This window comes from Phodopus roborovskii, unplaced genomic scaffold, assembly GCF_943737965.1.
Source record: "Phodopus roborovskii unplaced genomic scaffold, PHOROB, whole genome shotgun sequence".
Lineage (NCBI taxonomy): Eukaryota > Metazoa > Chordata > Mammalia > Rodentia > Cricetidae > Phodopus > Phodopus roborovskii.
The window spans coordinates 53,957-81,377 of NW_026125281.1; the positions used below are offsets into that span (position 1 = coordinate 53,957).

The window sequence follows — 27,421 nt, forward strand, 5'->3', positions numbered from 1 at the left end:
CTGGAGTGAGGATACACACCTGTAATGCTAGCACCTGAGAGATGGAGGGGAGCAATCAGAAGTTCAAAGCTATCCTCAACTAAACAGTGGCTTCCAGGCCAGTCTGAGTTACACGAGATCTTGTCTCAGAGGGGAAAAAAAGATACATTCAAAGTTACAGAGTTGAGAATGTGCCCCCCCCCACACACACACCTAAGTTATCTGCCTAATCTATTTGGGGATGAGGAGAAGTAAGCTGTATGTCTCACTTAGACCTAAAGGTTGCATGTCTTTTCAATACACTTACGGATGCCTGAGTGTCCAACCAAACATCCTGGAGCTACAGGACATTGTAAACCTGGCCTCCGTGTTCTGGGAACCAGACTGCAGTCCTCTACAAGATTAATGAGCACACTCTTAACTGTGAGCCATCTCTCCAGCTTCCAAATGCAAGGGTTTAGTTTTTATTCCTTGGCAGTTAAAGGAAGATATAGTCACAAATACTATTGAAGACATTTACCTACCCTCTAAGCTTGCTTCTGGCCTTCTCTTGCTACATGATCAGTGCCAAAAATATATGTATTTTAGTTAACCGTGTTAGTGAATAATTATGCAATTCGATTCAGACCAAAGGAATTTTAAATATTGATTCAATTCTTCAAAGAAATTATCCTTGATTTAAAACTACTTCAAAAGGAAACCAGGCTGAGATCCTGCCCTGGACTCTTGGAACAGTCAGGGCGACCTTGACTGCTGAAATAGAGCCCTGAATGGGGAACGTGGACCAGGCTCTGCAGATGACTGCAGAACAGCTTGCTAGCCTAGATCAAGATGGGCACCATGCCATGCAAACTCACCTATCTTCCAACCATAAGGTAAAGCTAATATTGTATTGTCTGCGTGTGAGGGTGAGTATAACATCTACAGGGAGATCCACTGCCTCATGTCATATGAACCCTGCATCTCACGCCAAACATTGAAAGATTGCCTTATTCTGTTTCAGGCACTAAACATTGGGAACAGCCTTCTATACAAATGATGATGGGGTGTTTGTAATTAAAGCACTTGGCTCATTTGTTGGTGCCAAAATTTCAGGAGAATTTTAACACTGTAAGCAATCCCTATTGATCTAGCATGGATGTTTGATCTTTTCAACTAACCAAGGAAAACTACTTCTTTTAAATTGTTTTCAGAATGGGCATTGGCTTTTCATTACAGAACACCAACTGAAATTTTATACATATATGTGTAGTCCATTATGTGAGAAGCTTTTAAGAATAGAAGGGGCAAGTCTTCTATTCCAGCACTTGGGAGGCAGACACAGGTGAATTTCTGAGTTCAATACCACCCTGCTCTACAGGATGACTTCCAGGACAGCCAGGCTACACGGAAACCCTGCCCACCCCTACCCCACCCCAACTCCAAAGGAAAACACGAGAGACAAAGAAAAGCCGGGCATGGTAGTGCAACACTTTAGTTCCAGCAGAGGCAGTTGAATATCTATGAATTAGAGGCCAGCCTGATCTACATGGTGAGCTCTAGGCTACATAGTGAAGCCCTGCCTTTAATTTAAAACAAAACAAAATACCAATATAGACAAAGAATATGTAGATGCCCTTAAACCAGACCCTAAACCAGACTGGAGCCCACGGTAGGGACTCTAGTACAAACAGGCATGTATTCTGTGGCCAAATGCAAGGTCGAGGTTGTGGGCCATAGAGCTTTCAGTACAGATCCTTAGCTCAGTAAGAATAAAAACAAAGGCTGTTAACTACCCCTAAGTTTTCTTTCTCAGAGGCAAAGCATGGCATTGGAGGGTACCCGGGGACTTGGCATAGTTTCTGGAGGCTTCTGAAATGTTGAACTCAGCTTAGCAATACTCCTCCCACTGGCAAAGAGCCCTGCCGGTGTCTCCAAGACGACCTATATGAAAATGAAGCGGTGCACTTCCGGACAGGAACACTGTTGTACTCGCCGCACTTTCTTCCAGGTCCCTTGACATCGAGGGTTGCCGATGGCTTGCCAGCGAAGAGTCTGGTTTCTGAAATGGTATTGTAGAACTGTGGGTTATACTAAAAGCAAACCACAGGGAATTCTGACCTACACAGTTATGTTTTGTCAAAGATCTATGCATTTTTATTTGTGTGATGTGTGAGTGTTGTGCCCACACACATGTGAGTGCACTGTTTTCATGCCTAGTGACCATGGGGACCAGAAGAGGGTACTAGATACCCTGGAGCTGGGTTGTTAGCCTCTATGTGGGTGCTGGGAACTGATCCTAGATCCTCTACAAGAGTACCAGGTGCTCTTAGCAGCTGAGCCAGCCCTAATGTGTTATTGTTTGTTGTTGATTTTAAAGATAGTGTGCTGGCTAGTGTAATGTCAGTTTTACACAAGCTAGAGCCATTCAGGAAGAGGGAATCTCAATTGAGAAAATGATCCCCACCACCCACCCCAATTGGACAGTGGACAAGCCTATGGTACATTTTTTAAATCGATGCCCGATGTGAGAGGGGCCAGCTCACTCTGGGAAGTGCCATCCCTAGGCAGATGGTCTGGGATGTTGTAAGAAAGGCTGAGCAAGCCATAGGGAGCAGACAAGTAAGCACCACTCCTCCATGGCCTCTACTCCAGTTCCTGCCTTCAGGTTCCTGTTACAAACTGTAAGGTTAAAAATTGCTTTTGATGGTAGTGTTTCATCACAGCAATAGAAACCATAAATAAGGTAGCAATCACACAGTTTCAAAGTATATTACAAATCAGTGTTTTTAAATTATTCACTCTTTTACTTTATGTGTGTTTATGTGTTTGGCTAAATGTATGCCTAAGGGCACCAGAGGAGGGCATTGAACCCCCTGGAACTGGATTTACAGATGGATGTGAGCTGCTATGTGGATCTCTGGAAGAGCATCCAGTGCTCTTAACCACAGTGTCGATTCTAGCTGCCCACCGTCCTTCATAGTCAGGGAGACTTTCCTTCCTGGGGTTATGTCCATTTGAGTTAGCAGCTAATGCCTGTTCAAGGACACTCGTGTTCAGAGAGAGGTTTGGGGCTTCCTCGTCCATTTCCCCCGGGGGGGGGGGGATTCAGGTACTACACACAGGGCAATAGAGTGTTGGGCATGTTTACGTAAGGAGGGTCTAACTAAATGACCACTTTCATTCTATCCCAACTCTCTGGGAAAAAGTACAGAAAGCAAATCCAGAGAGTTAAAATATTATTCATTAAGTCACTCATACAGTTACCAGGGTTCTAGTGATTTCTTTATTGGGTACAAATTGAATTATAAATTCATTTAAAGTCAAAATAGAGATGAGGTATTCAGAAAAACATTAAATCCAAATATTAGGTTTCATTTGATATGAATTCCTTACCTGCTTTATTGCTCACATGGTGAACTCAATAGAGAGTGCTGGGCACGAGTGACTAATAAACATGAGCTGAATTATTAAATATTAAAACATGATGGGAATAATGATTAACTGGAAAGGTTGGTGTTTGACTTTTAACCCGTTTTTACCAGTTACACCTGACATGCTGAAAGCCATTATGTATGGATTAAATTGATCCCGTCCACAGCAGCCCCCGTGATCCCTCCCCTAGCTATAAATGGCATTTAGTGAGGGTCTAACTGAACGTGGGTGCAGGACTGGGAGAGGCTTGTGGGGAGAAACAATGTCTGCGGTCGCCTCCTCAGAAAACTGACCTCAGGCACCAGCAGCTCTGGAACATTCCTGGGGTCTGAATTACCTGGAGAGGATGGGCACAATATGACTGACGCCTCTTCTTGCCCACCCCTTCTTTCTGAATGGGACTTGTGAGTTAATGATGAATTCTATTATCATTATTATTATTATTATTATTATTATTATTATTTAGCTTTTATTTGTTTTTACTTACTTGCTTTTTGGGTCTTACATTTCTAAGAGTTAAAGAGCCCGGGCATGCAGGTCTATGTTTGTGATCCCAGTACCTTGGAGGCTGATTTTGGAGGACTGCTATACGTTCCAGGCCCCCCTGACCTATGTAGTGAGATCTAGGCGATCTTTGGCAAGAGTGGGACCCTATCCCAAGCAGCAACAAAGAGTTAAGGAGGAATCAAAAGAACAGTATTTCGCAACACATGAAAACCATACAAAACTTGAATTTTGGTGTTCACAAAAGTCTGTTAGAACAAAGCTAAGGTTTAAAAGTGTCAATGGCTGCTTTCATGGCCAATATCAGAGTCTAGTGGTTATGACAAATGACGTATTGAATGAAAAGCCAAAAATAACTGCTTTCTGATGTTTTATAGGAAAAATTTTATGTCTAGACCTAAGAGATTACTAAAACTTTGGTTCACTTGGTCCTAAGAAGTGGGGCCAAGAATGTGTACGTTCTAATTCTCTAATCCAAAAGAGTCAGATTCAAGAGTCTGTAGCACCTGTGGAGTGAGCAGGGTTTTGGTAGTCCTTGGAGAACTTCATCTGGAATGAAGTCCGATAACCATACTGGCCTGTGTATTTCTGGTGCAGAGAGCTTCTGGGTCCCTTAGCAAGAACCAAAGTCCTGGATTTGGGTCCCTGGACAGGTCCGCCTCCCTGTCCATGTACTATGTTGAGATGTTGCACACTGCTCAGCTCTTTGGGACACAGAGGACAGGTCCTCGGGGAACGAAAGCCCATCAGTCAGTTTCCTTCCTTACCCATCAGAATCCAGGCCGTCTCCAGAGCAACGCAGGCTCACAGAATTCATAGCTGGGGGCTGGCAGTCCACACACACCGTGTAACCCTCTCGAAGGTACTGCATCCATCGTGTCAGGGGACGATTGTCCAGAGCACAGTGAGGAGTCAGGGACTCTGTCTTGAACTCCATACAGTATCTGAAGCAAAAGAAGTCAGGATCGCACGCACCATACTTAGAAGTGGCCCGGTAGTGCCAGAAGTCTTAAAGAGCCATGTCAACTGTGTAGCAAACATTACTCACTCTTTTCTCTTGAGGCACAGTTTCACTGAGTAGCTCAAGTTGACCGGGTAGCAACCTTCAAATGTGCCATTGTGCCCAGCACGCATGTGTGTATGCATGAACACATACTTACACACACATATGCATGAGGTTGAGACAAGGGCTCACATACCTCATATCGGCCTCAAAACCAACAACTGAGGCTGCCTCTGCACTCCTTAACTCCATCTCGCCCCAAACGTGAGGATTGCAAGTGTGCATCACCATGCTCAACTACGTACTGTAACTTTTCTAAGGATAAAAAAATCTGACACTCAGTGACTCCTCGATAGTAAGCAGCCTGTGCATCTAAACAAGCCGCTGTTGGGTCTCCCTTGTCTGATGGAAGAGTAAACAAGGGTTAGCATGGACACGCCTTCCAGCCTGTGAGGACAGTGTCAGCAAGAAGCCCTCCAAATGGAAGTATGTCAACTTTCAAATTCACAGGACAGTTTGTGAAGACTCTAACGCTGCTGGGCATGGTAGTATACTCCTTCAATCTCAGATAAGCAGATCTCTGTGAGTTCAAGGCTAGCCTGGTCTGCAGAGTGAGTTCCAGGACAGCCAGGGCTACACAGAGAAACCCTGTCTCAAAAAACCAAAAAGGAATGGAGAGACACAGGGAGGGAGGAGAGAGGGAAGGAGGAAGGCAGAAAGGGAGGGAGGGACGGAGGGAGGGAGGGAAAGAAAACATAACAGTAATTACCCGGCATCCTCTGTGTGTGTAGACCACTGTGGAGACGTGGCTTGTATTGTTCTCTTCTTGTTGAATGCAGAGCTAGTTATAAAGGCAGGAACTAGAGAGGGGAAAATTACACTGTATTCGTGCATTCAAAGTGCTCAATACGTTCCCAGACTGGGTTCTGTGCTTGTCTGAGGTCTCAGTTTCCAAATACAGAGACCTTAGTGGCCCAGCATCAAGAGAGACAGTTCTATCATCTTCTGCGGAACATATTGGCCTCCAGGCATGAAAGTGTAAAGGAAGGAGAGGGGCAAAAACAAAAAACTGGAAGAAATTAGAGAAAATGGAGTGGGGACGAGGAAAAGAAAGCGGTAATGGAGATTATAGCATGAGAAAGAGAAGGGAGGGGGGAGGGGAACAAAAAGAAGACATAAAGACGGAAGTGCAGTGAAAATGCACTTCAGGAATAGATGGGAGAAAGACGGAAGCAAGCAAAGGGAAAGGGGAGAAGACAAGAGAGGAAATGAGGAAGAAAAAAAGAAGCAAGGTAAGAAAATATGGGCGCCTGAAAGCCTCTTGGGTTTCAAAGCCTGGTAATTTAGCCGCCCCCAACCCGCCCACTCAAATCCCTACAACAGAATGTGGAGCTTGTGAAATTTTATCAAGATACAATGTTTCTGGGAGAACAGTTACTTAAAGTCAAACAAGCAAGGAATGGGTGTTTCTGGTCACATGATTTTCCACAGCCTGGATTCTGAGCATGTACACTTTGCACTGCCTGTGCTATCACGTCAGGGAAGGCAGCAGAAGCAGCGGCTCAACTTTGAGGCCCTGGTGTATTAAGGATTATGTGTTTGTAATGTAGATGCAAAGTCTCCCTGCCCTTACTGAAATACAATGGCCCAATTACAGTACACAAGGCCCTGATGTTTTCATAGGAGCACTAAATGAGTATGTGTTCATATAGCGTTGCTTTAGAATGCTTGAATTTGAAAAACGCTGTTTGCATTGCTGACTTGAGTTTCCTTTAAAAAAATAAATAAAGTGTCAGTCAGTGGTTTTGACTTCGGATTAGGACAGAATTTCCAACAATTTCTGAAATGGCTCTAAACATCCCTCTGCCATTTTGTACTGTGTATTTATGTGAGGAAGTGTGGTCAACATTGATGATTATAAAATCAAAATGTCAATCAAACTCTGAAAAACATCAAAGATGCTCTGTGTCCTGCATATCACTCAACCAGGACTTATTTTTATGCAAATATAAATAAGTACATCCATCACATTAGTATGCATATTTGCATTAATAAGAGGTAAAATTGCATCAAAAAAGAATTGTTCTAAAATAAATTTCATTATGGCAGAAAACATTTCATTTACCTACCTGTTTTATATACTTATTCATATGGGGTGAACTTGGAGGTAAAAGTCTGGAGGGTGAAAAGGAGTCACAAGTAGAAGTTAAGAAGTCCTGGTTTAGCTTGGTGGTGGTGGTGCACACCTCTAATCCCAGCACTGGGTAGGCAGAGGCAGGCAGATCTCTGTGAGTTCAAGGCCAACCTGGTCTACAAAGTGAGTTCCAGGACAGCCAGGGCTACACAGAGAAACCCTGTCTCGAAAAACAAAACAAAAGACAAACAAAAAAGTCTTGGTTTAGAGAACAATGCCACCGGAAAGCAGTTGGGGCAGTGGCTCTGATGGTAGTGTCACTGCTGCATAAGCTTGAGGACCTATGCTCCATGCCTAGCAATCCATGGCAGCAACTCCTGTAGAACCCTAACACTGGGGAGAAGGGGACAGGAGGGTCCCGGGTTTTCTGGCCAGCCAACCCAGCTAATTCCGTGAGCTCCAGACTCAGAGAGCCACTGTGTCTCAAAGCGGAAGGTGGAGAAAGGCTGAGGTGTATACCCAGCATCAACCACTGACCTCTACCCGTGTGCGTGAGCGCACATGGACAGACAGAGGGACACACACACGACAGACATACATGACGCACACATGTTGGATGGACACACAAACAGAGATAGACACGGTACACACTCATACATGGATGGACAGATGGACATACATACACAGCAGACACTCATCTCTCTCTCTCTCTCTCTCTCTCTCTCTCTCTCTCTCTCTCACACACACACACACACACACACACACACACAAACTATGTATGTTCAGTACAGACATTTTTTTCCAAAATATTTCCAGTCCTGCTTGGGTAAAGCTACAGATGGACAGATCCTGTGAGTGCCTCAGCAACCCTTCCTGCCTTTTGCTTCTGAAACTGAGCAATGTAGACAAGGAGAGACAGAGACATGGGAGGGAGGGTGTTAGGTTTTCAGATGTTAAACTTGTTAAAGTCAGCAAACCATTGTGAGGGCGCCAGTTAGGACACGTTCATTTTCCTGGCCCCCGACTGCCACAAGATGGCAGGCCTTAATTCTTTTTCAGATTTTCCTTGCTTTCCCCCCCCCCTCTACTTCTCTCTCCATCTCTTCTTATTTTTAAGAGAAATAACCCCTTTGTTGACATGTTCCTCAGACAAAACCAGTGGAATTGGTATTTTTGGAGGCATCAGTCAAGAGACCAAATTCCTTATCTTTATTCCTTGGCTCCAAGTCTGGTTGGAGCTGCAGAAGCAGCAGGCCCCGCTGTAAAGGCCTTGACCCTTCCAGATGGGAAGGTCTAGTAGGGTTTCCGTAGGCAAAGCCAGGATTAGCATCTATGTGTGCCTGTGTGTTCATGCAAGAGGGAGGTCAGGGGACAACTTGAGATGTACACCTTGTTTTATGGCACAGGGTCTCTGCTGAGGCTGGCTGGTCACTGGGGCCACTGACCTTTAGAGAGGATCTGTGTCCATCTTCTCAACACAAACATTATAAGCACATGCAACCACGTGTGGCTTTCACCTTCTGGTCACTTACGGTCCAGGGGCTGCTGATGTAGTCAGTTAGTAGAGTGTTCGCTTAACGTGACTGAGGTCCCAAGCTCTATCCAGACTGCAGGAGACCCCATACTCAGGATTCATTTCTATGTTGATTGTCTGTGTTATTGTTTGTTTGGGGACAGAGTCTTGATAAGTAACCCAGGCTGGTCTTGAACTCCCAATCCTCTTGCCTGAGCCTCAACACCCCGGCTTATGGCACATCTTAAAAGCAAACCAGCTCCTCGGGATCCTGTCTGCCCCACCCCAGCCGCTGCAGGGTTTGGGTCCAGGATAACCTTCTACCATGCATGAGTCTTCCTCCCACAGTCCAGGAGCCAGATGGCCTGCAGCATTTGAACCAAAGCCACTCTTTAATGATTACCCGCAAGTTTAATTTTCATATCTTGAGGGTTGTAAATAATTTAAAAGTTATTTTTGCCTTCAGCCCCACCTCTGCTTCTGTGTGGAAACACACAGCCAGTGCCTCAGGACTCAGTCTCTCCATAAGTGATGGTTGGTCCCCTTCCTTTCCCCTTGCTGGCAGCAGTATCCAGATGTAATATTTTTGTTCAGAGGCCATTTGCCAACTCTTTGGCAACCTATGAACCTTCCATTGTTCACTTTTACAGCACGTTTCACTTTTAAAAAGCATGGCTCTGCACATATTTCCTTTGAACATGAAAGTAAATGAAATTTGCTCTGAGAATTTCATAAGCCCTCTGACACAAGGGCATGCCACAAAAAAAAAAAATGCAAAATGCAGGCTGCTCTGTACATACAATATAGAAGAGAATAAAAGGGAAGTTTGGCAAATAGCCCCTACCTGGAAACATAGTTTATATTATTGCACATTGGTTTTTTGTAGGGAGAAAAAAATGCATGTAAACCTCAGTTATGTGCAAATTCAGTTTTTATATTTCTTTTTAGGATAAAATATAATCATCTGCCTTAAGTCAAACAAGAACAACTCATTAAGGAGAGAGTAATCTTGTTCACTGGTTTCATGGGGCTTTTATATTTTGACTTAGTCACCAGACTCTGTAGCCCTAATTTTAATGATGGCAATATGGAAGAGAGAGAAGTGCAGGGGTTGTAGCCATGGACCCCAAGTTTTAGTGCTGATAGCCACACACTATCAGTGGCCTCCCAGACCTCTGTTGTCTTCATATGTCAGCCCAAGATAATGGACTTGTCCTAGTCTCTGTGGAAAACAGAATAAGGAGCCTCCACACCCTCAAGATGTCTAACGCCAACCTCCAGAGTGCGTAAATGCCTGAATGTATGATGTTACACAGCAAAGAGGGATTAAATATACAGATGGAATTCAAATTGCTAGTCAGCTAAATTTGAAATGTGAAGGTTCTCCATCTTCTAGATGTGCCCCAGGCAATCACGGGAGACTTTAAAAAAAAAAAAAAAAATCTGGTGGTATCAGAATATGGCTTCGGAAGAAAGGCATAGATAGATGCAATATCGTTAGCTGTGAAGATGGAAGGGACCAGGAGACAAAGACCGTACTTAATCTCTAAAGATGAGAAAACAGACTGGAGAGATGGTTTAGACACGACAGTTAAAAAGCAAACTAGCCCCCAAGTACCAGGACAGCCTGCAACCCTACTGATACCTCAGCTGTAACCTAGTGAAACCTATGTCAGATTTCTGACCTCCAGAACTGTAGATAATAAATGTATATTGTTTAAGTCACTAAGTTGGTGGCAACTTAGCTTTCTGAAGTGTTAAGTGAATTTACAGGCACGCAGTTCGTGGTGTTTTGTTTTGTTTTTTTCTAGAACTTGATTTCCTAAGGGCAAGTCTCTTCATTTCATTCACCACCCACTTGCCATCTTGGTGAACTGAGAATTATCAAATTCATAATCCTGAGTCCGTTAAGATTAAGTAACTTTCTTCTTCAGTATCTCTTTTTCCTCTCCCTGCTTAATGAACAGCAAGAAGAATGAAGGCCGTTCCTTCAACACTGTGCTCAGATTTCTCCTTGGCTAAATATGCAAGCTCCCTTGTCACTCACAAGTATTTCCAACATAACTGGAGGACACACCCGCTATGCTTTCTGCTCCCATCTCTCAGGAATTTCCTTCCACATTCCAAAAAGCTTGAATGGTTTTCCAAAGAGCCTTCGGAAAGGGCACATACCCTTTTCAGACCCTCCAAGTTCAATCTAGGCAGACCTGTGCTGAACTCTGTCCCTCAGAACTGTAAGAAAATGTATGTGTCATATGAAGCCGCTAAGGTTCTGGTGATTTGTTACAGCAGCCATAGGAATAAATATGATTCCTTGTAGGATTTCTGTGAAGATTGACTCAAGAACACTTAAGGAAACTCTGTGAACTGTGCGTGCGTGCATGCATACAGTGCAAGTCTGAAATCACCACATGTGGGAAGTAACAACTAGAGGATCAGAAGTTCAAGGTCATCATCAGCAACATGGAGACTTTGAAATCAGCCGGGGCTACATAGTCATGATTCCAGTCTCATAAAAACAAACAAATACTCTGTGCCGCTCAAAAGTGAGCTAAGGCTCATGCTCCGTGAACAGGAGCTCTGGCTGAGGTAGCAGTGGGTGCCCATGTGACCACATGGCAATACAAATGCACTTACTCTGAGGTGAGCTTTCTCCCATGCCTACACGTCAACGTGAGGGCCTTTGTAGGTACACTTAGTTATTTTGTTATTTATTGGGGGAGTGGTGGGTGCATGCCAGTGTGGGTGTGTAGAGGTTAGAGAAAGGCTGGCAAGAGTTGGCTCTCTCCCTCTACTGTGTAGGCTCCAGAAATTGAGCTCCAGCTGGAGAACGTGTCTATCTCTGTGCTCCGTTAGCCTGAGCTGTAACGAGCTGGGATGCACTTGTTGTTTGGCTCTGGATCTCTGAAACCTACCACAGCCGTGGAATGCCACAGATATTTGGTGAGTGTTTAAAGAATGAGACACAGCCAAGTGAATGAAAATGTGAGAGAGAGGTCTGCCTATGACAGACCATTGACCACTAGGATCGGTTGGGCTTATCTAGCTTGCTAAGCAGGTGTCCCCTTCCTCCCTGGACATTCCCTGAGCCTCCTATCTCTCTCTAGCTGTGTGTTTAGCTGAAGAGGATGGCTGTTCCTGACAGAGGAGGGTCAGCCTTCAAGGCTGTGAGAGCAGCTGGACAGAGGGATAGGCACCTCCAGGCAGAAAAGACACTGTCCAGGGTCGAGTACTGGCCGGGCTTCCTGGAACCACACTGTCCCTCGAGTGTACCATAACCACACTTCCTGGTGCTCAAAGCTTGTGTCCCATGTCCTTTTCCTAACTTCCTGCCACACTGTCTTTCAAAGAGAGAGTCAGGACTGGGTGTGCAAGAGCCTGGGTGCTGAAGGATCTTCCAGCAGCCAAACACTGGTACACAGCAGATGCTGTTCTTGTTGAGTGAACTCTGGGTCTTAAGAGCCACCAATAGTCACATAGACACCTTGGGTGTCTGCAGAGGGCCCTCAGGCACTGTGAGTCCTCCTGGCATAATGGTTTCTCCCTGAGTTTAACACTGCTACATCACCTAGGAGCCTCCCCTGCAACTCTCCACAGTGACCGTTCACAGTCACAGATCTGATCACAGTGGCCCCTACGGAAAACACCTCAGTGGCTTTCCTAGGCTCCTCACAAAAAGGCAGGAATCTAAAAATAGACTCATCTCCAGTTCAAAAGTTTGCCGGCACTGACCCCCAAAGTTTCCCACATCCAGTATTCTTTACTAGCCAAATAAGGGCCTGGGGGATAAACGAAGTGCTAGAGGGTTGTTTGAGTTGATCCCCAGAATCCACATAAAAACAGCCAGACATGGAGGGGGACCCCAGAACTGGGGAGGCATAGAGAAGCTGACCCCTGGGGTTCAGTGGCTAGCCAGCCTAGTTTAATTGGTCACTTCCAGGCCAGTGAAAGATCTTATTGAAAAAAATGGAAAAAAAAAAGGTACCTAAGGAATGACATCGGAGGTTGTCCTTTGACGTCACTCGCATGCACACGTGTGCACCTGAACACACGAATGCACACACCTTAGTCAATCAAACATGCAGCCTTGTAGTCACCTAGGGCTCACTTGTTTGCTTGCTTGGCCACCTGTGGCATTACACACGGTATCCACTGGTTGCTCTTATACTGTAGAATCTGAGTTGCCCCTGCGCTTCATACTTCTCTCAGCCGAGGCATCTCAGGATGCTGTGGAGTTACATCACTAAGTGCTCTCTCCAGTCCCTCTAGCTTGGCAATACTGTGTCCTCCTCTCCTCTGGAAAGCAGCCCCACCCTTCTAGAACGCAGTGCTGTGTGGATTTCCCTCTCGTCCTCTGCTCAAGCACTGCCCATTCAAGTTTGTCTCTCATCGGCCCTTCAGACTAACTGACCATCAGGCTTAAGCGTTCTGGCCTCTCTTCTGGGCAGCTCAGGATTTCACAGCCTCATCTCCAAGGAAACCTTTGCTCCTCAAGAGCAAAGGAAATTACATCACTCCTGCTTACAGCTCCTCATATGACTGATTCCTTAGCTCCATTTGGACAAATTACCACAGATCTAAATTTCTAGGATTAATTTCCTGGAGTCATCTGATGATTGTGTCCCTTTTTGCTATACTGCAATCTCTGAGACTTTGGGCCCCGTGCAACTTCCCTCCCCACCACAATCCAGAATATAGCCCATGTCTGGCACCACATTGACGTTCATCAAATAAATACTCAAATGTGGGGGGGTTAGGATTAGGGTTGGGGGGGAAGGATGAAATTGCTTGATCAAGATCATGCTGATGTAACATTTTCCAGGTTCTTCTGAAAAAACAAGTGGACTTTTCTATCCAGGAAAGTCAACATTTTGCCTCCCTGGATTCAGTCCAGATCAACACACTGGTGCCTCTTTGTGAGACTCACACAGTTCTAATGCATTAGTGATCCAGAGTGCTAGCTTGCTAGCTCATCTCATTAGCTCAATCAGATCAATATTTCTTTTCTTTTGTTTTTTCTTTCTTTCTTTTTTATTTATTTAATTTTTACTTTTTATTTTGAAGATGGGCTCTAATTATGTTGTCCAAGGTGGCCTTGAACTCTTAGACTCTTTCCTGCCCTGAAGTATCTTGAAAGGACCGTGTACACACACACACACACACACACACACACACACACACACACACACACGGAAGCAAGGGAAAGCGGCATGTATACAGCGGGCTATTGATCCCTTAATAAGCGTTTCCTGAGCTTCCTATCTACTTTAGGCAGACTGGTCCATCCCACTCACTCCAATTCACGGAACTTTCCCCGCACAAAACATGACCCTTCAGGAAGTAGCCAAGTCGTACCGAAGGCATGCCCGCAGTCCTGGCCCTGCGATGAGGAGTACTCGAGGCAGCCGGCTCTCTCTTCCAGAGGTGGGCAGGGTGCCCCTCCGTTCAGCGGCTCCTGCCGCACTGAACGCCTGCGAACACGCGTGGTGGGCTGGCACTGGCCTGCACAGCCACTCCAGGGACTCCATTCTCCCACAAAGCAAGGGCGAGCTGGAAAAACAGAACGACAGCACGCTCACCTGAGTAAACCCAACCGGCCGGGTTGTTCTGCCCTCGCAAACAGCAGCCCATCTAGCTTGTGTAAACTTCATAAACTCAGTCATGACCTGTATCTGCGAACACAGCAAGGCCCCGGAGACATGACCCTCCCACCCCCCAACGATGGTTAACTGATAATTAGGTACTTCTGAGGAGGGCCACGATTCTGAGGGTTGGTCAGGGACATATCCCAGGCAAATCGCTATAAGATACTTCCTCATACTCCTGGGCTTACAAAGCTTTCTTTATTTCCCCTTGGTAGTAATTTTTATCCCCATCCCTGATCATAATACAATTTTCTTTCCAGATCATATTTTCACTTGTACACATTTATGGATGATGATGTGCTATTTCAGTACATGTATGCAGTATGCAATGATCAGATTATTCATTGGTAATTCAATTTTCTTAAATATGGGACAAATAGCCTTCCTGGTTAACAGCCAGCCTGGGCTAACACCCAGATGTGCTACAGAACATTACGAGTTACCCCTCCTAACTGCATCCATCCTTTCTCCATCACCTCCTCCTCCCCAGAACGTTATTGACAGTAATATACATTCACTTTAAAAGAGAGAGAATAATTAAAACACAAAAGTGCACCTTACCCACCAATAATCCCAGTACTTACTGATCAACCCTTGTAGAGCATGTAATGATAACTATAGTGTGACTCGAAAGTACCAGAAACAAAACTGACATATAGATCTGTGGGACAGAACAGAGGACCCTGCAATAAGTCCTCGTAACTACAGACACTTTTACAAAAACTTTCAGAAAAAAGGCAGAAGCACACATTGGAGAAAAGATAACTGCCGAGTCCAAAGGCATCACCCCCTGTCCCCTAAAAATGCCACTGTTGCTGACAGTGCCCTGAACAGAAGGACTCTGGCTGGGTTGTCATCGGGTAAACAAGCCTAAAGGTTTCTGTTCACAGGGTCACCACCCATAACTCTCCCCCAAAGGTTAACTACCCCTGGCAAGTACTGGATCCAGCTAGTACTGGGTCAACAGAGACAGCCTGTGTCAGCTCAGCCCCCGCCATGCCGGCTACCATATAAAACCAGCTTGCATTTCCACCGTTTTACTCTTTGAATGACCCTGGGGAACCAGGATCTCTATACGGAGAAGAGATAAGCTGGACCCTTATCTCTCTGTCATCCTGAATAAAAATCAATTCCACGAGGACCAAAGATCTCAGTGTCGTCCCCTGAAACTGCAGGGAGTCTGCCCCAAACATAAGGACTCTCTGAATAGGGATCCAGGGAATAAGGCCAAGAATTGACTAGTGAGATTTCACGAAATGTAAAATCTTCTGTACTGTGAAAGAAACGGTTAATGGAGCCAAGAGGCAGCTTAAAAAATTGGAGACAGTCTTTGCTAACTGTCCATCCGACAGAACTAGTGCCTAGAAAACTAAACGTCAAGCGAACAAAGGGCAGGTTAAGAAATGCTCTGAGCACTGTCTGCCATCACCAGGAGCGGGAAGAGATGAAAGGTGAGCTTGCTTTCATTACCAACCAGTTCTCTGCCTTTCCATCTCCGTTTTCCCATCTTGTTTACCTTTTGCACCTCCCCTCATTGAATAAATGCTCTGGTCCCTAGACTAAATAAACAACATGGTTTATAAAACCGGAGTTCTCAGAAGAAGCACAAACTACTCATAAATACTTTCAAAAGTGTTCAACATCTTTAGCCATCAGGGAAATGCAAATTTGAAGAAGTGCTTTGAGATTTCATCATACCCCAAGGAAGAATGACTATTATCAAGGGAACAAATGACCACAAAGGTTGGTAAGATTGTCGGGGAGGTGACCCTTATTCACTGATGCCACTGGAGTATAAACTGGTAGAGCCATTATGGAAATGTGTGTGGAGGTTCCTTCAAAACTCTAAAAATAGAAAGGCCATTTTATTCAGAAACGCCACGGTGGGCTGTCTCCAGGTCCGAAGCCAGAGAACAGGGACCTCTCTTTCCTTTCCTTTCGTTTTGTTTTGTTAACAGGGTCTCTCTAGGTAGACCTGGTTGTCCTGGAACTTGCTTTGCAAATGAAGCTGTTTCCACAGAGATGCCTGCCTCTGCTGTAATTGAGGCTTGTGCCACCACACCTCCCAGCCGCCACCTGAGCCTCCAGAATCCTGGTATCACTGATGTGTCCCTGAGCTAGATGCCAAAACTTTCTTTTCTACAAAGTAAGATCCCTTTCCCCTATACTCAAGTTCATAGTGCTTTTTAGATATAACCCCTTTCACTCTTGAAAACGTCTGATAATTCATAAATGAAAACGTCTACTTTAGCTAAGAAGTCATGGTTTAGGGAGGATGTATTTAGTAGCATACTTCTCTTATTCCTAGTAAGATAAGTGTACACACAATCCAAAGTTCAAAAACCTTCATACTATTTTAAAGCATCCTCCATTTACTATCTAAAAACCTATTGCTATCACGTGTCAACCACCTTTGGGCACAAGGTGAGCCATGTTGGTCTCTCCCATATCCACCGTGGATACCCTTTGGGAAATCATAAACATGTCATTTCTTGCTCTGCTTGTCTCTGATGTCCCCTCTCCATTTGAATAATGTGTCTAAAGGCAGAAACTCCATAGATCATATATTGATGGGCTCATCATTGTGACTAAGATACTGAGCAATCTATGAACCATTTAAAATTGTCTATTCAAGTCCTTTTCCCATGTTTTAATTGAGTTTTTAGCTTTCTGTTCTAGTGGGGTTGTAGGGTGAATGTAAGTTCTTGTCAAATTGATATATTCATATATTTACTTCTGTCTCTGTGATCTGTCTTTTTTCTTTCTTGGTGGTGTCTTTTCATGCAAAAAGAAAAAAATATTTTTGTGATCCAGTGGATATTGGCTCACCTATTTCTGTTGCTGGCATTGCCTGTGCTTCGGGCTCAGTGCTGGGGTATATTTTAATACACAACTGCAATATCGTGAAGAATTTTACCAATGATTTCTCCTACAAGTCTATAGCTTGTTGGGTCTTTTATTAGCTTTAACATTTGTCTGTGGAAATAAGCATCTGCCTTTGTTCATTCACTTAGATATGCAGTTTTCCCCACACCCCTTGAAGAGACCATCCTCTGTCCTTCTCATCACCTAAGCACATCACCTAAGCACTCTTGTCAGAAGTTCATTAGCCAGTAGCCAGGTGTGGTGGCACACACCTACCTTCTCAGCACTTGAAGACTGAAGCACGGGGCCTGGGGATTCTCGGTGAGATAGTGAGATTTGTTTCAGAGGCATCCACCTATATAGTGGAACAGGTGTGGTCAAACAGAACAGCCCATATCATGTCCTCAAGGAATCAGAGAGAACAATTCTCCAGAAGTCACTCTGAAGAGACTCCCAGGCTGGTAACTGATTGTGAAAGATACCTCTGCCCTTCATTCCTCCTTTACCTCACTTCCTCACTTCCTCCCTGGACTTCCTCATCCCTGAGTCTAGGTGGTCCTTCATGTGTTGAACTTAAACAGCACTTAATATTTGGATTTTAAAACTGATCCCAAATTTTAAATTTTGAACAATACTGTAACATAAAAACTAGCTGTGTCATTAGCTTGGAATTTAGCTTGGGTTTGACTTTTATCATACATTAACAGATGATACTGGGAAGTATTTTCTGACAGAATTCAGCCTCTCCGCAATTCTTTGAAACTGTTACATATCCAGCATTTTTTGGTTGGTTTGGTACCATGATCAAATTCTTCAGGAGTCATAGAATCACTGTGTCAACCGTTATTCTTATTATCTAAGATTTGAGCTGAGTACCAGGGGGTGCCTTTAGTACCAGATACCCAAGGGCTAAGACTGGAGAATTCATCAATTACGTGGGCTGAGTTTATTGCAGCCTAACTAAAAATAATAAATAAATAATAAAAGATTCATAAAGACAGACAAGTTCTAGGTTCCAAGACAACATCTACATGGCTTCATCCTAAGACAAAATAGAAGAGGGGTTGAAATATAATTATGTGAATAAAAACGTGTTCCATAAAATTTTGTGCTTGATTATTCTGGTATATTTATTTGTCTTCCACTGGAAAGTTCTTTTCTTGATTCTCCTGTGAACTTTTGATTGAGTTAGAATCCGCTGTAGACCACAAGAGATTGTTTGTCCCGGGGGTTAGAAGTACAGGAACTTCTGACAGATTTATTACAGGCCATATATTACTGCTGTGTGACAGGTATTTCCTTTTGAACTATTTCATTAACAGCCCTGCCCCTTTCCAACCAAACTTGTCTTTATAGACAACACACTAGAATATTCTTTCTTCAGATTCTATCTTCTCATTCTTTACATCTGCTTTTACAACGCTAATGGGAGGGTCTGCCGCTGTGTTACCTAATAAGCTGGTGTATGATGGCCGTGGACTTCCACGCTGGTCAACTGCCCAACAGTTAGGATTTGATGACATCATTCCCTCCCTTTTGAGAAAGGAAGCCTAGCTTTAATGGGCACAGGAAATTCGATGACGTCTTTCTTTTCCTTGTTTAAACTCAACCCAATATTCAGGTTGGGTTTTCTACAGGAACAGCCGACTTGAATGCAAGCAAGGCCTTGATCTGGAAAGTGGAGAATAGACAGAACACACATCTATGTTCCTACTCTTGGCCTAGCACATCTCTGACTCTGGCCTCACTGGAGAGTGAGAGTAATGTATCATCCAGATGTGAGGAATGATGGAGTTCTTCTTGTTGGTTAATTGGTCTCATATATCCCTACCTCCAGGCACAGAATGACCAGGAACAGAAAAGCAGTTACACTGCATACAAGACTAAGGTACGTTTTTTACATGCTGTGATAGGGAGAGCCGGTCAAACCCAAGTTGAAGAACCTTAAACATTGTCTCACTAGTTGTTGTTGTTTTGAAACAGGGCATCACCATGCAGTCCCAGCTATCCTGGAATTTACGACATAGACCATGCTGTTCTTGAACTCTCAGAAATTTACTCATGTGCTGAGATTAAAGGTGTGGGCTGCCACACATGGCTTCTCTTTTGTTTTCTGTTGTTGTTTGGTTTTGGTTGGATGGGGGTTAGTTTCTTTCTGTGGAAAAGGAAGTTAAGGAGGAAAGCGTGTGTTTGCTTTATGGTTTCAGAGACAGAGAGCCCAGCCTGGCAGGAAGATGTGGCGCAGCAGCTGAAAGACCAAAAGAACACACCTCAGCTGCACACAGCAAACGGGAAGATGGAGCAGGAGTCAGGTGGAGCCTGCTTGGGGGGGGGCGCACTCCTGTAACCCCAGCACTCGGGAGGGAGGCAGAGGCAGGCGGGTCTCTGTGAGTTCAAGGCCAGCCTGGTCTACAGAGTGAGTTCTAGGATAGCCTGGGCTACACAGAGAAACAGTTTCTCCAGAAAGGCTCTGCATCCTGAAACTTCTATAACCTTTTCCAAACATATGACCAAGGTTCAAATACGCAAGCCTGTGGGGAACATTTCTATTTTGGCCACCCTCATTTCATATGAGATGAAATCCAAACTCCTCATTACACCACACACACACACACACACACACACACACACACACACACACACCACAAACACACCCCCACCTTGGCTCCAAGTTTCAACTACACTATTACTTTATTCCCTGAACAGGATTAGAATACATGGACCTAGACTCCCTACCCACATTTTCACTTTGTTTTGAATTTCTTACTGTACTAAGTATGGACGAGCACTGATCATCCTACAGTCTGTCAAACTAGTGTCAAACTAGTTCATCTTTAGAGGTCTTTTCTCTCAATACCTTAAAGTTCAGGAGATCTGGCCTCTGTTGGCCGCCAGGAGTCTTAATCCTTTCTAGCCCATTGATATCTCTTGCCAGAATCTCTATGGGGGATATTGGATCACACTATGAACCCCCAAGTTAGCATTTGTGTTTATTAAATAAAATTATCCTTGGGCCAGGAGGCTGAGTTAGCAACTAGTTGACAGGAAGTAATCACAGAAACTCAGAGGGCATCTGGTAGAGATAGAGAGATAGGGAGGGAGTTTGAGTGGGTAGCTTTTTTTTTTGTTTTGGCAGAGCAGAAGGGCATGCCTTTGGGAGAGAGGGTTAGTTAGTTGCTACTCCACCTCTTTGAGGTAGTAAGTTTCACCCCAGTCTTTTAATCTAGAGCCTTATTTATAAATAGAATAATATTTAGTTAAAGCTACCTTTACCCGCTGGGACAGAATTTCCACCAGGCTGCAAGCCTGAGAGGTCAGGGCACTGCCAGAGAAGCAGGCTGGTAAGTAGAGAGTCATAACTGCTGACTGAAACAGCAGTAGATTAAGGTACAGCCACTGATGCAAAGATAAAACAAGACAACTCATCTTGAAAGTATTGAGCTCCATCAATTTTATCGTCTGTGGATTGAAATGGTGTTTCCTTTTATTTGATCCCAATTTTTCTCACTCAAGGGTTTCAGCATACAATGAAAAAATGTTCCCTGCCTGTGGTCCTCATGGTCTTTCTGTATCTGTGTGTCTCTTGCCTGCTCACTGTGGACTTTTCCCATGGAGTACTGAAGATCTGGGTCTGTCTTTCTGTGGAGAAAACACCTTCCACCTTGGGCTACCATGTCTTTCTCAAGTTGACCACAGCTCTGTGGATCATGCCCAACAACAATTCTTGGTCCCTAGGTTCACAAGGGTAATTTTGATTTTTAATGTGCTGTTTGATTGGTTTTGTTTTGAGACAAGACCTCAATGTACCAGGATGACCTCAAACTCATCATCTCACTCAAACTAGCCATACTCCTCCTTCGGCCTCCTGAGTGCCAAGATTACAGGTAGGGACCATTATGATGTCTTCAGAAATAATTTAATTCTTTTCCAGGCAGGTGTTGTGGTACATGTCTGAAAGTCCAGAACTTGGGAGTTGGAGGTAGGAAGGTCAGAAGAATAAGGGCATCCTCAGTTACATAGTGAATTCAATGCTATCACAGGCTACCTGACATCTCAAGAAAGATCCTCATGTTTTTCTTGACATACCCTCATCAAGCACACCCCACCACCGCATCACAAATTAAATGCTATCGAAAGAAGAGTCCTTCAGTTTGTCAGGACCATGGGGGGTCTGCCTGTCTGCTGGAGCATCTTCATCTTGTCCCCAGATAACAATCTCTCCTGGGTTCATCAAGAAGACACACATACTCTTCTGTCACCCAGCACTGGCTGCTTGCTGCTCTCTGCCATCTAAAAGTCAAAGGCTAAGTGCATTCTCCCTGGCATCAAGTTCAGATGCTCTGGTATCCCCATGGAATATTCTTTGCATACATCACAGCAGTAGCCATTTGTTCACAGCTATTGCTTCTTGACAGTGTATAGAAGAAACACAAAATGGCTCCTTAACCAGCATAACAAAGGCAGGCACATCTCATGTTATTTTACATGCCTGTCATCTTTTTCCTTTCTAAGAATGCATGTCCTTTTCTGAACAGCCTTGTTTCCAAGCTTTTGTGAGACTAGAATAAAAAAACAAAACAAACAAACAAACAAAAAAACCCCACAGTGTTTTGTTGGTTTTTCACCCCCCTGGTTAATAACTGTCATCTTCCTCAACAGGCTTCAAAAATAATCTTTTGAGACATCAGGTGGACTAGTTTATAAATTGTAGCAGAACAATAAGATACTTTCTTTAACAAGCAGGATTTTAGAAATCCTGTATAAATGGGGTTGGGGGAGGCAGAAAACAAGCAAAAAAGGCCACACTGCCTTCTTCTGGGGAGTATTTGCAGAACTGACTTCTTGTATGAGGTTCTGGGCCCCTCACCTTTTCAGCAATGCCGGGGAACAACCCCAGAGCCTCGTGCACGCTAGACAAGGTCTCTCCCACGGAGCTGCGTCTGCAGTCCCCTTTGCTCTGTTCCTATACTTTCCAAATTCCTCTCAGCAGATGTATATTCTCCAGTCCAGGAAGAAAGGCATCCTTTCTCTTTTGTTCTCTATTCCCCCCATCTGTGTGTGTGTGTGTGTGTGTGTGTGTGAGTGTATGTGTGTGTGAGTGTATGTGTGTGTGAGTGTATGTGTGTGTGAGTGAGTGTGTGTGTGAGTGTATGTGTGTGTGAGTGTATGTGTGTGTGAGTGTGTGTGAGTGTATGTGTGTGAGTGTATATGTGTGTGTATGTGTGTGTGTGAGTGTGTGTGTGTTTGTGTTGGGGGGGTTGCTGGCCCAGGGTAAATGCCTTGTGAGTATTACCTACATTCCTCTCCTTAACTCTAGGCCACCACTGCTAAATCCAGCTGCTTCTCAGACTGTGTTGGCTCCTGTAAAACTTCAGCTTTCTCGGTCTTCATGATCTGAGCCACCCTTCCCCTTGATTGGTTGGGAGTCCCTGTTTGGAAGTACAGTGTCCCCTTTCCCATTGGATGTCAAGCAGTTTGTTCCCTGAACTTCCTGGAGATCCAGGAGAAGACTCAGGGCTACTCAGTTTTGCCTCACCCTATGCGAGTTCATGATTGGATGCGTATTACTACCTTTTCCCTGGGTTGCTGTGAAGGATTAGCATGAAGTCCGTAGGAGCCCAACTCCTGTGCTAGCAAATTGGGAGAGGCATTGGGGCAAGCATAACTTTCACTACGTTACTCCAAGGCAGAGTGACTTAGATCAGGGTCTGTCCTTCTGCTGTTTTAGATAGGTATACCAAAGGAGATTGTGTTGTTGTTGCTGCTGTTGTGGGTTTTGTTTTTTTCTTTTTGTTGGCGGTGGTTTTGCTTTTTTGGGGGGACAGGGTGTCTCTCTGTAGCCCTGGCTGTCCTGGAACTCACTCTGTAAACCAAGCTGGCTTCAAATTCAGAGATCCGCCTGCCTCTGCCTCCTGAGTGCTGGGGTCAAGCGCATGTACCACCACCCGGCAGCTGTTTTGGTTTTCACTTATTTTTTTCTTTGTAGGAAACGAAGAGACTTACGATGCATTATTGGAATTAAACTAATGCCACCACCAAAATGCTGCCTTTTGAGATAATTCATTTCACAATGGATTTCTTTGGCAATTTGCTTATCCTATAGGCCCCATAATATTTTTATTTTATTCACCCAATAAAGATGTTTCTTTCATCTAAGGATCCCAAGGGTTAAAATAGTTTTTATTTTTACAAAGAGGAAAAAATAAATAAGACCCTTTGAAAAACAAAACCTTTCAACTTAGATAAAGAGATGCCAAAATTCCATCCTTTGGCCTCACCTCCCCCAGAGGTTTCCAAGGATGGAGGGATCAGTGTGCTTGCTCATGCAGGCACCACCACACTTTTCATCAAGTTGGACAGGTTGCCAGGCCACAGGGCTTCTGAAAGCATGGATAGAGGGCATGACCTTGGGCAAAGAGACTAGCCGAGGTGAGATGATTCTGAGAACTGAGTAACCTGGGACTCCAGAGCTCTGGACCTTGCAGTATTCCTGGATGTGTGTGTAGTCACTACAGGTTCCATTAAAAGAGGTGGCTATGGCAACCTGAGATCAGAAAGGCCTGTGTGCCCAGCCTGCACTCCACCCTCATGCACGTGAAGCTGGGTGGTGGGAGCCCTAGAATTCCTCAGCGTTGGCGTTTGTAAAATGGTGACACAGGGCAGCCACACTTTTCCCAACACCCTTGAATCATCGGATGAGCCTCAGCCTTCGGGACTTCTCTGACCTTAGGCAGATGTACTGCATAGTTTGATAAACATCAACACATATATTTGGGTGTCTTCTCTCCCTAGGGCCTGGGGTAGAATTTTTGCAAAAAGAGAAAAATCATGGTGCTGGTAACTATACTCAAGACCTGCTCATACTAGGCAAATGCCCTGCCATTAAATTACACCAGGAGAATCCAATTCTGCACTCACTTCTTCCCATGGTCTCAGGTTTACTCCATAGACCAGGTAGGCCTTGAACTTCTGATCCTCCAGCTCCCGCCTCCTGAGTGCTGGGATTTAAGCATTTGCCACCATGACTGGGGAGACCTTGTGAGTTAATATTAACAAGTAGAAATAACTATACTATGCACCCCTGAAATTATTGTGTAAAGGTTATTGATTGAAACATGCATCAGTGCCCATTGCAGCCAAGAGACGTGATGGTACCGTTACTACAGCAGAGCCTGCCGCCGTAGACCAAGTTCTGGGTGTCTTAGGGTTGCCTGCTAGTAAACTCTTGACAGTCCCTGTTGTGTCCCTGTCATTTTCCTTTTACACATGAGATACTTTGAGCCCCAGGAGACTGGCATACATTCTCCAAAGCCATAAGGCCAGGAGATGGCAGGGTAAAGGTTAAACCTAGGATTCTGAGTCTAAGGACAAAATCATGTCATTATGGCTAACAAATAATAAATATGTAGAGGAAAAATTCCATGAGAATAGGGGCATTCTGCCAGAGTTGCTCCCACAGGCAGTTTGTAGCTGCAAATTTAGCTCTGGCCAGCAGAGGCAGGCACACAACAGCTTTGACCCACAGAAAGTCAGCTTGCCCAGGGCTGAGGAGGCTGGACTTCTGAGCTCCGCCCTGCCCTTGGCTCTTACCCTTAGCTGTAATGCATAAGCAGGCTCAGTCTCACCAAGTGGCCAGCTTCCAATGACCTCTGTTTCCTTCTCCACACAGGAAACCAGACTACAGCATGTACCAGCAAGCAGCCTTGTTGGTCTCAAGTCTGCTTTTCTTTAGCCTACAAGCCCTCTGTGGACCCCCAGGGAAGTACATTTAGGACTCAAATATGCCTGTAGCCCTTCACTGGGTATGCTGTTTCTGTGATTTGCTTTAGAGTTCTTCACAAGATGGTAAACTCACTTATCTCCTGAATTTATCCAATAAATCCCCAGTCCAAAATTTGAGTTTACTCTTTCTACATCCCAGGCTAAAACGTGGGTATTTCATTTTTGTGGCCAGATAAAGACGAGGGAAGGGGGTGATTTAGCCCAGCACTGCCAGGTCTCTTAGAAACCAATTAGAGTCAGGTGTGGTAGGACACCCCCAGCACTCCAGAGGCAGAGGCAGGAGGATCTCTGAGAGTTTGAGGCCAGCCTCCTTTACATAGCAAGTTCCAGGTACAGAAAGAAATTCCTCTCACTGTACTCCCCTGGGTTTGCCATGCTTCTGGAGAGCCTGATCTATACATCCAGTTGTATACATCTATACATCACATTCTGCCATGTTCACTCTGTTAGCTTCAGGGCCCAGCAGAAGCATCCTGACCTGGGGAGGGCGGGGGATGGGGGGAGCGAAACTGAACAGAGATGCCATGAGACTCCCTGCAATTATTTTCCTTCCAGACTGTCTCCCAGATTGCCTGTTTTGGAAATAGCCCCCTCCCCCTCCTAGTTTCACTGTCTGGGATCTCAGAAAGTATTAAATGAAACACTCTGGAAATTACCAATAGAGTTTCACACGTATGCAGTTCCAAATAATACGAGGAAATCTCACACTACTCTGCTACTGTGTTCCTTTCAGAACATGGCTCATCCCTTTGTCTGGCACGTTAGTGCTGCACACACTACCTGCCCGTCAGCCACTTAAAAAGAGCCATGAAGTGCCGAAGTAAAAATACAGAAGAGGTATTAGAGCAGGAAACACGAAAGGGCAGATCAACCCTGGTACTGTATAGAAGGACACACAGGGAAAAGCAAAACAAATCTCGGTGTCAGGCATCCCTGCTCCCGGGAGGAAGTGTCCCCTGAGGTAAGACGGCACTAACTCTACAGCCACATGTGGTTCTTTGTGTTTCTGGGTGTGCAGTGGCTTCCTAGGGAGTAGAGACTGCGTCTTAAGTGTCACTCCATCTCTGTGCTTGCCACAGACGTAGACTACAGGAGCCCCACCATGAGTATATAACCCCCCCCCACCTCCCCGTGGAAGAGTGGCTTCAGAAGCAAATTCTGGTTAGGAGGTGTTGCTGAGTTATTCATGTAGCTCAGACACAGTTTAGGGTGCTGTCAGAGGTGGGGACACATGGCTCAGAGTCACTACGTTTCCTGAATTGACTTTTCCCAGCTTCCTTTAGTCTGAGGCAAGATGTCCTGGGTGGGACAGGGGGAAAAAAAAACTTGTGAAAAAGGGCATCATCCCTATCCACAGGTAAATAAATAATTAGTTCTCAGTCAGTAAATCTTCCCGTTTCTCGGCTGTACTCTTCAGTATGAGGCCTGCATGGCTGGCCTGCCTGGGGGCTCTTAGCAAAGAGGCAAGAGAGGTCTTGTCCCGGGATCACGTGAGTCCTCCCCCCCCCAGAAGATGCTGACCCCCCCCCACACACACACACACTGGAGCGGGGACTGAGTTCCAACCCTGTCCACTGCACGGCTTTGGACCAATGTCATTGACTGGCCACAAGCGTGGCTGCTTTTGCTTCCAGAGCTGACTTCTCCAGCGCAGTTTGTCTTTCAGGGTTACATTTCCCCATTTCTTCACCTTTAAACTCAATTAAACCAGCGTTGTTGACTGAACCCTACAAGGGGATGAAGAACTGAGACTCTACGCAGAATTTAAATGAGGAAACACCTCACTCTAAGGAAAGCTGGTGGATGAAAACACCGTGGACACGGGATCGCTGAGGCAGCGAAATCCTAAGGACAGTTCTAGTTCTAGAGAGCCCAGAAAACCTCATGACCCGCAAGGGCAAGCTTAGTACAAAGTGGGCTAGTCACACCTTCCTTCCTGTCCGTCCCCAAACTCTTAAGAGGTGGGCAGGGTAAGTGTAGTGAAAGCTGCCCCAGAGACACACCCCTGACAACTGTCAGCACCATCATCCCAGACCTCCAGTGAGTCTATGCACCCGGCGGCGTTCATGAGCCACAGAATTCATCCCCAGAGGTAGCCTACAAAAGATGTTAGACAAGACGACTGGGAAACCTGGGGATCGAGCTGAGAGTACTGGTATTGGGAGGCTGAGACCAGACTGGACTAGAAGCATCCAGAAGGCTCCCTGCTCCTAGTGGTACTGCGCCCTGCCTGCTGCCTGATGGCTTGGATTACAGGGCTGGGGGCCCCTCCCTGGGCACAGCCACCCACCTGGACACGCCCTGTCGTAGTCGAAGCAGCAGTCCCCGGTGAGCCGGCAGGCTTGATCACAGAAGCACGTTCCATAGACCCTGTCCAGCCTCCAGCCGCGGGCGAAGCAGGCTGGGTCCCGACCAGGGCAGCAGCGCCCCGCCTCTGTGCAGCCAGCCAGGGCCCCGGGCCACAGCCGTGCCAGCGCGCACAGCACCATCCACAGGGTCCTCATGGCCAGAGCTGCGGTGGCACCTGCGACCCGACCCAGCCTGAGCTTGCTGCCTGCGCTCCTCTCCTGCAACAGCCACAG

At 45.3% G+C, this 27,421-nt stretch overlaps 1 protein-coding gene across 1 annotated transcript; it reads right to left on the bottom strand.

Annotated features, from left to right (window-relative positions):
- Positions 1–1,439: 1,439 nt before the first annotated feature.
- On the bottom strand, positions 1,440–27,421 carry Sbspon (somatomedin B and thrombospondin type 1 domain containing). The gene is made up of 5 exons (XM_051196369.1): positions 27,130–27,421; positions 13,903–14,097; positions 5,670–5,760; positions 4,665–4,841; positions 1,440–2,020 (listed from the first exon to the last, which is right to left on the bottom strand). Exons 1-5 carry the CDS (start codon positions 27,341–27,343, stop codon positions 1,903–1,905), a joined length of 795 nt encoding a protein of 264 aa, XP_051052326.1. The 5' UTR covers positions 27,344–27,421; the 3' UTR covers positions 1,440–1,902.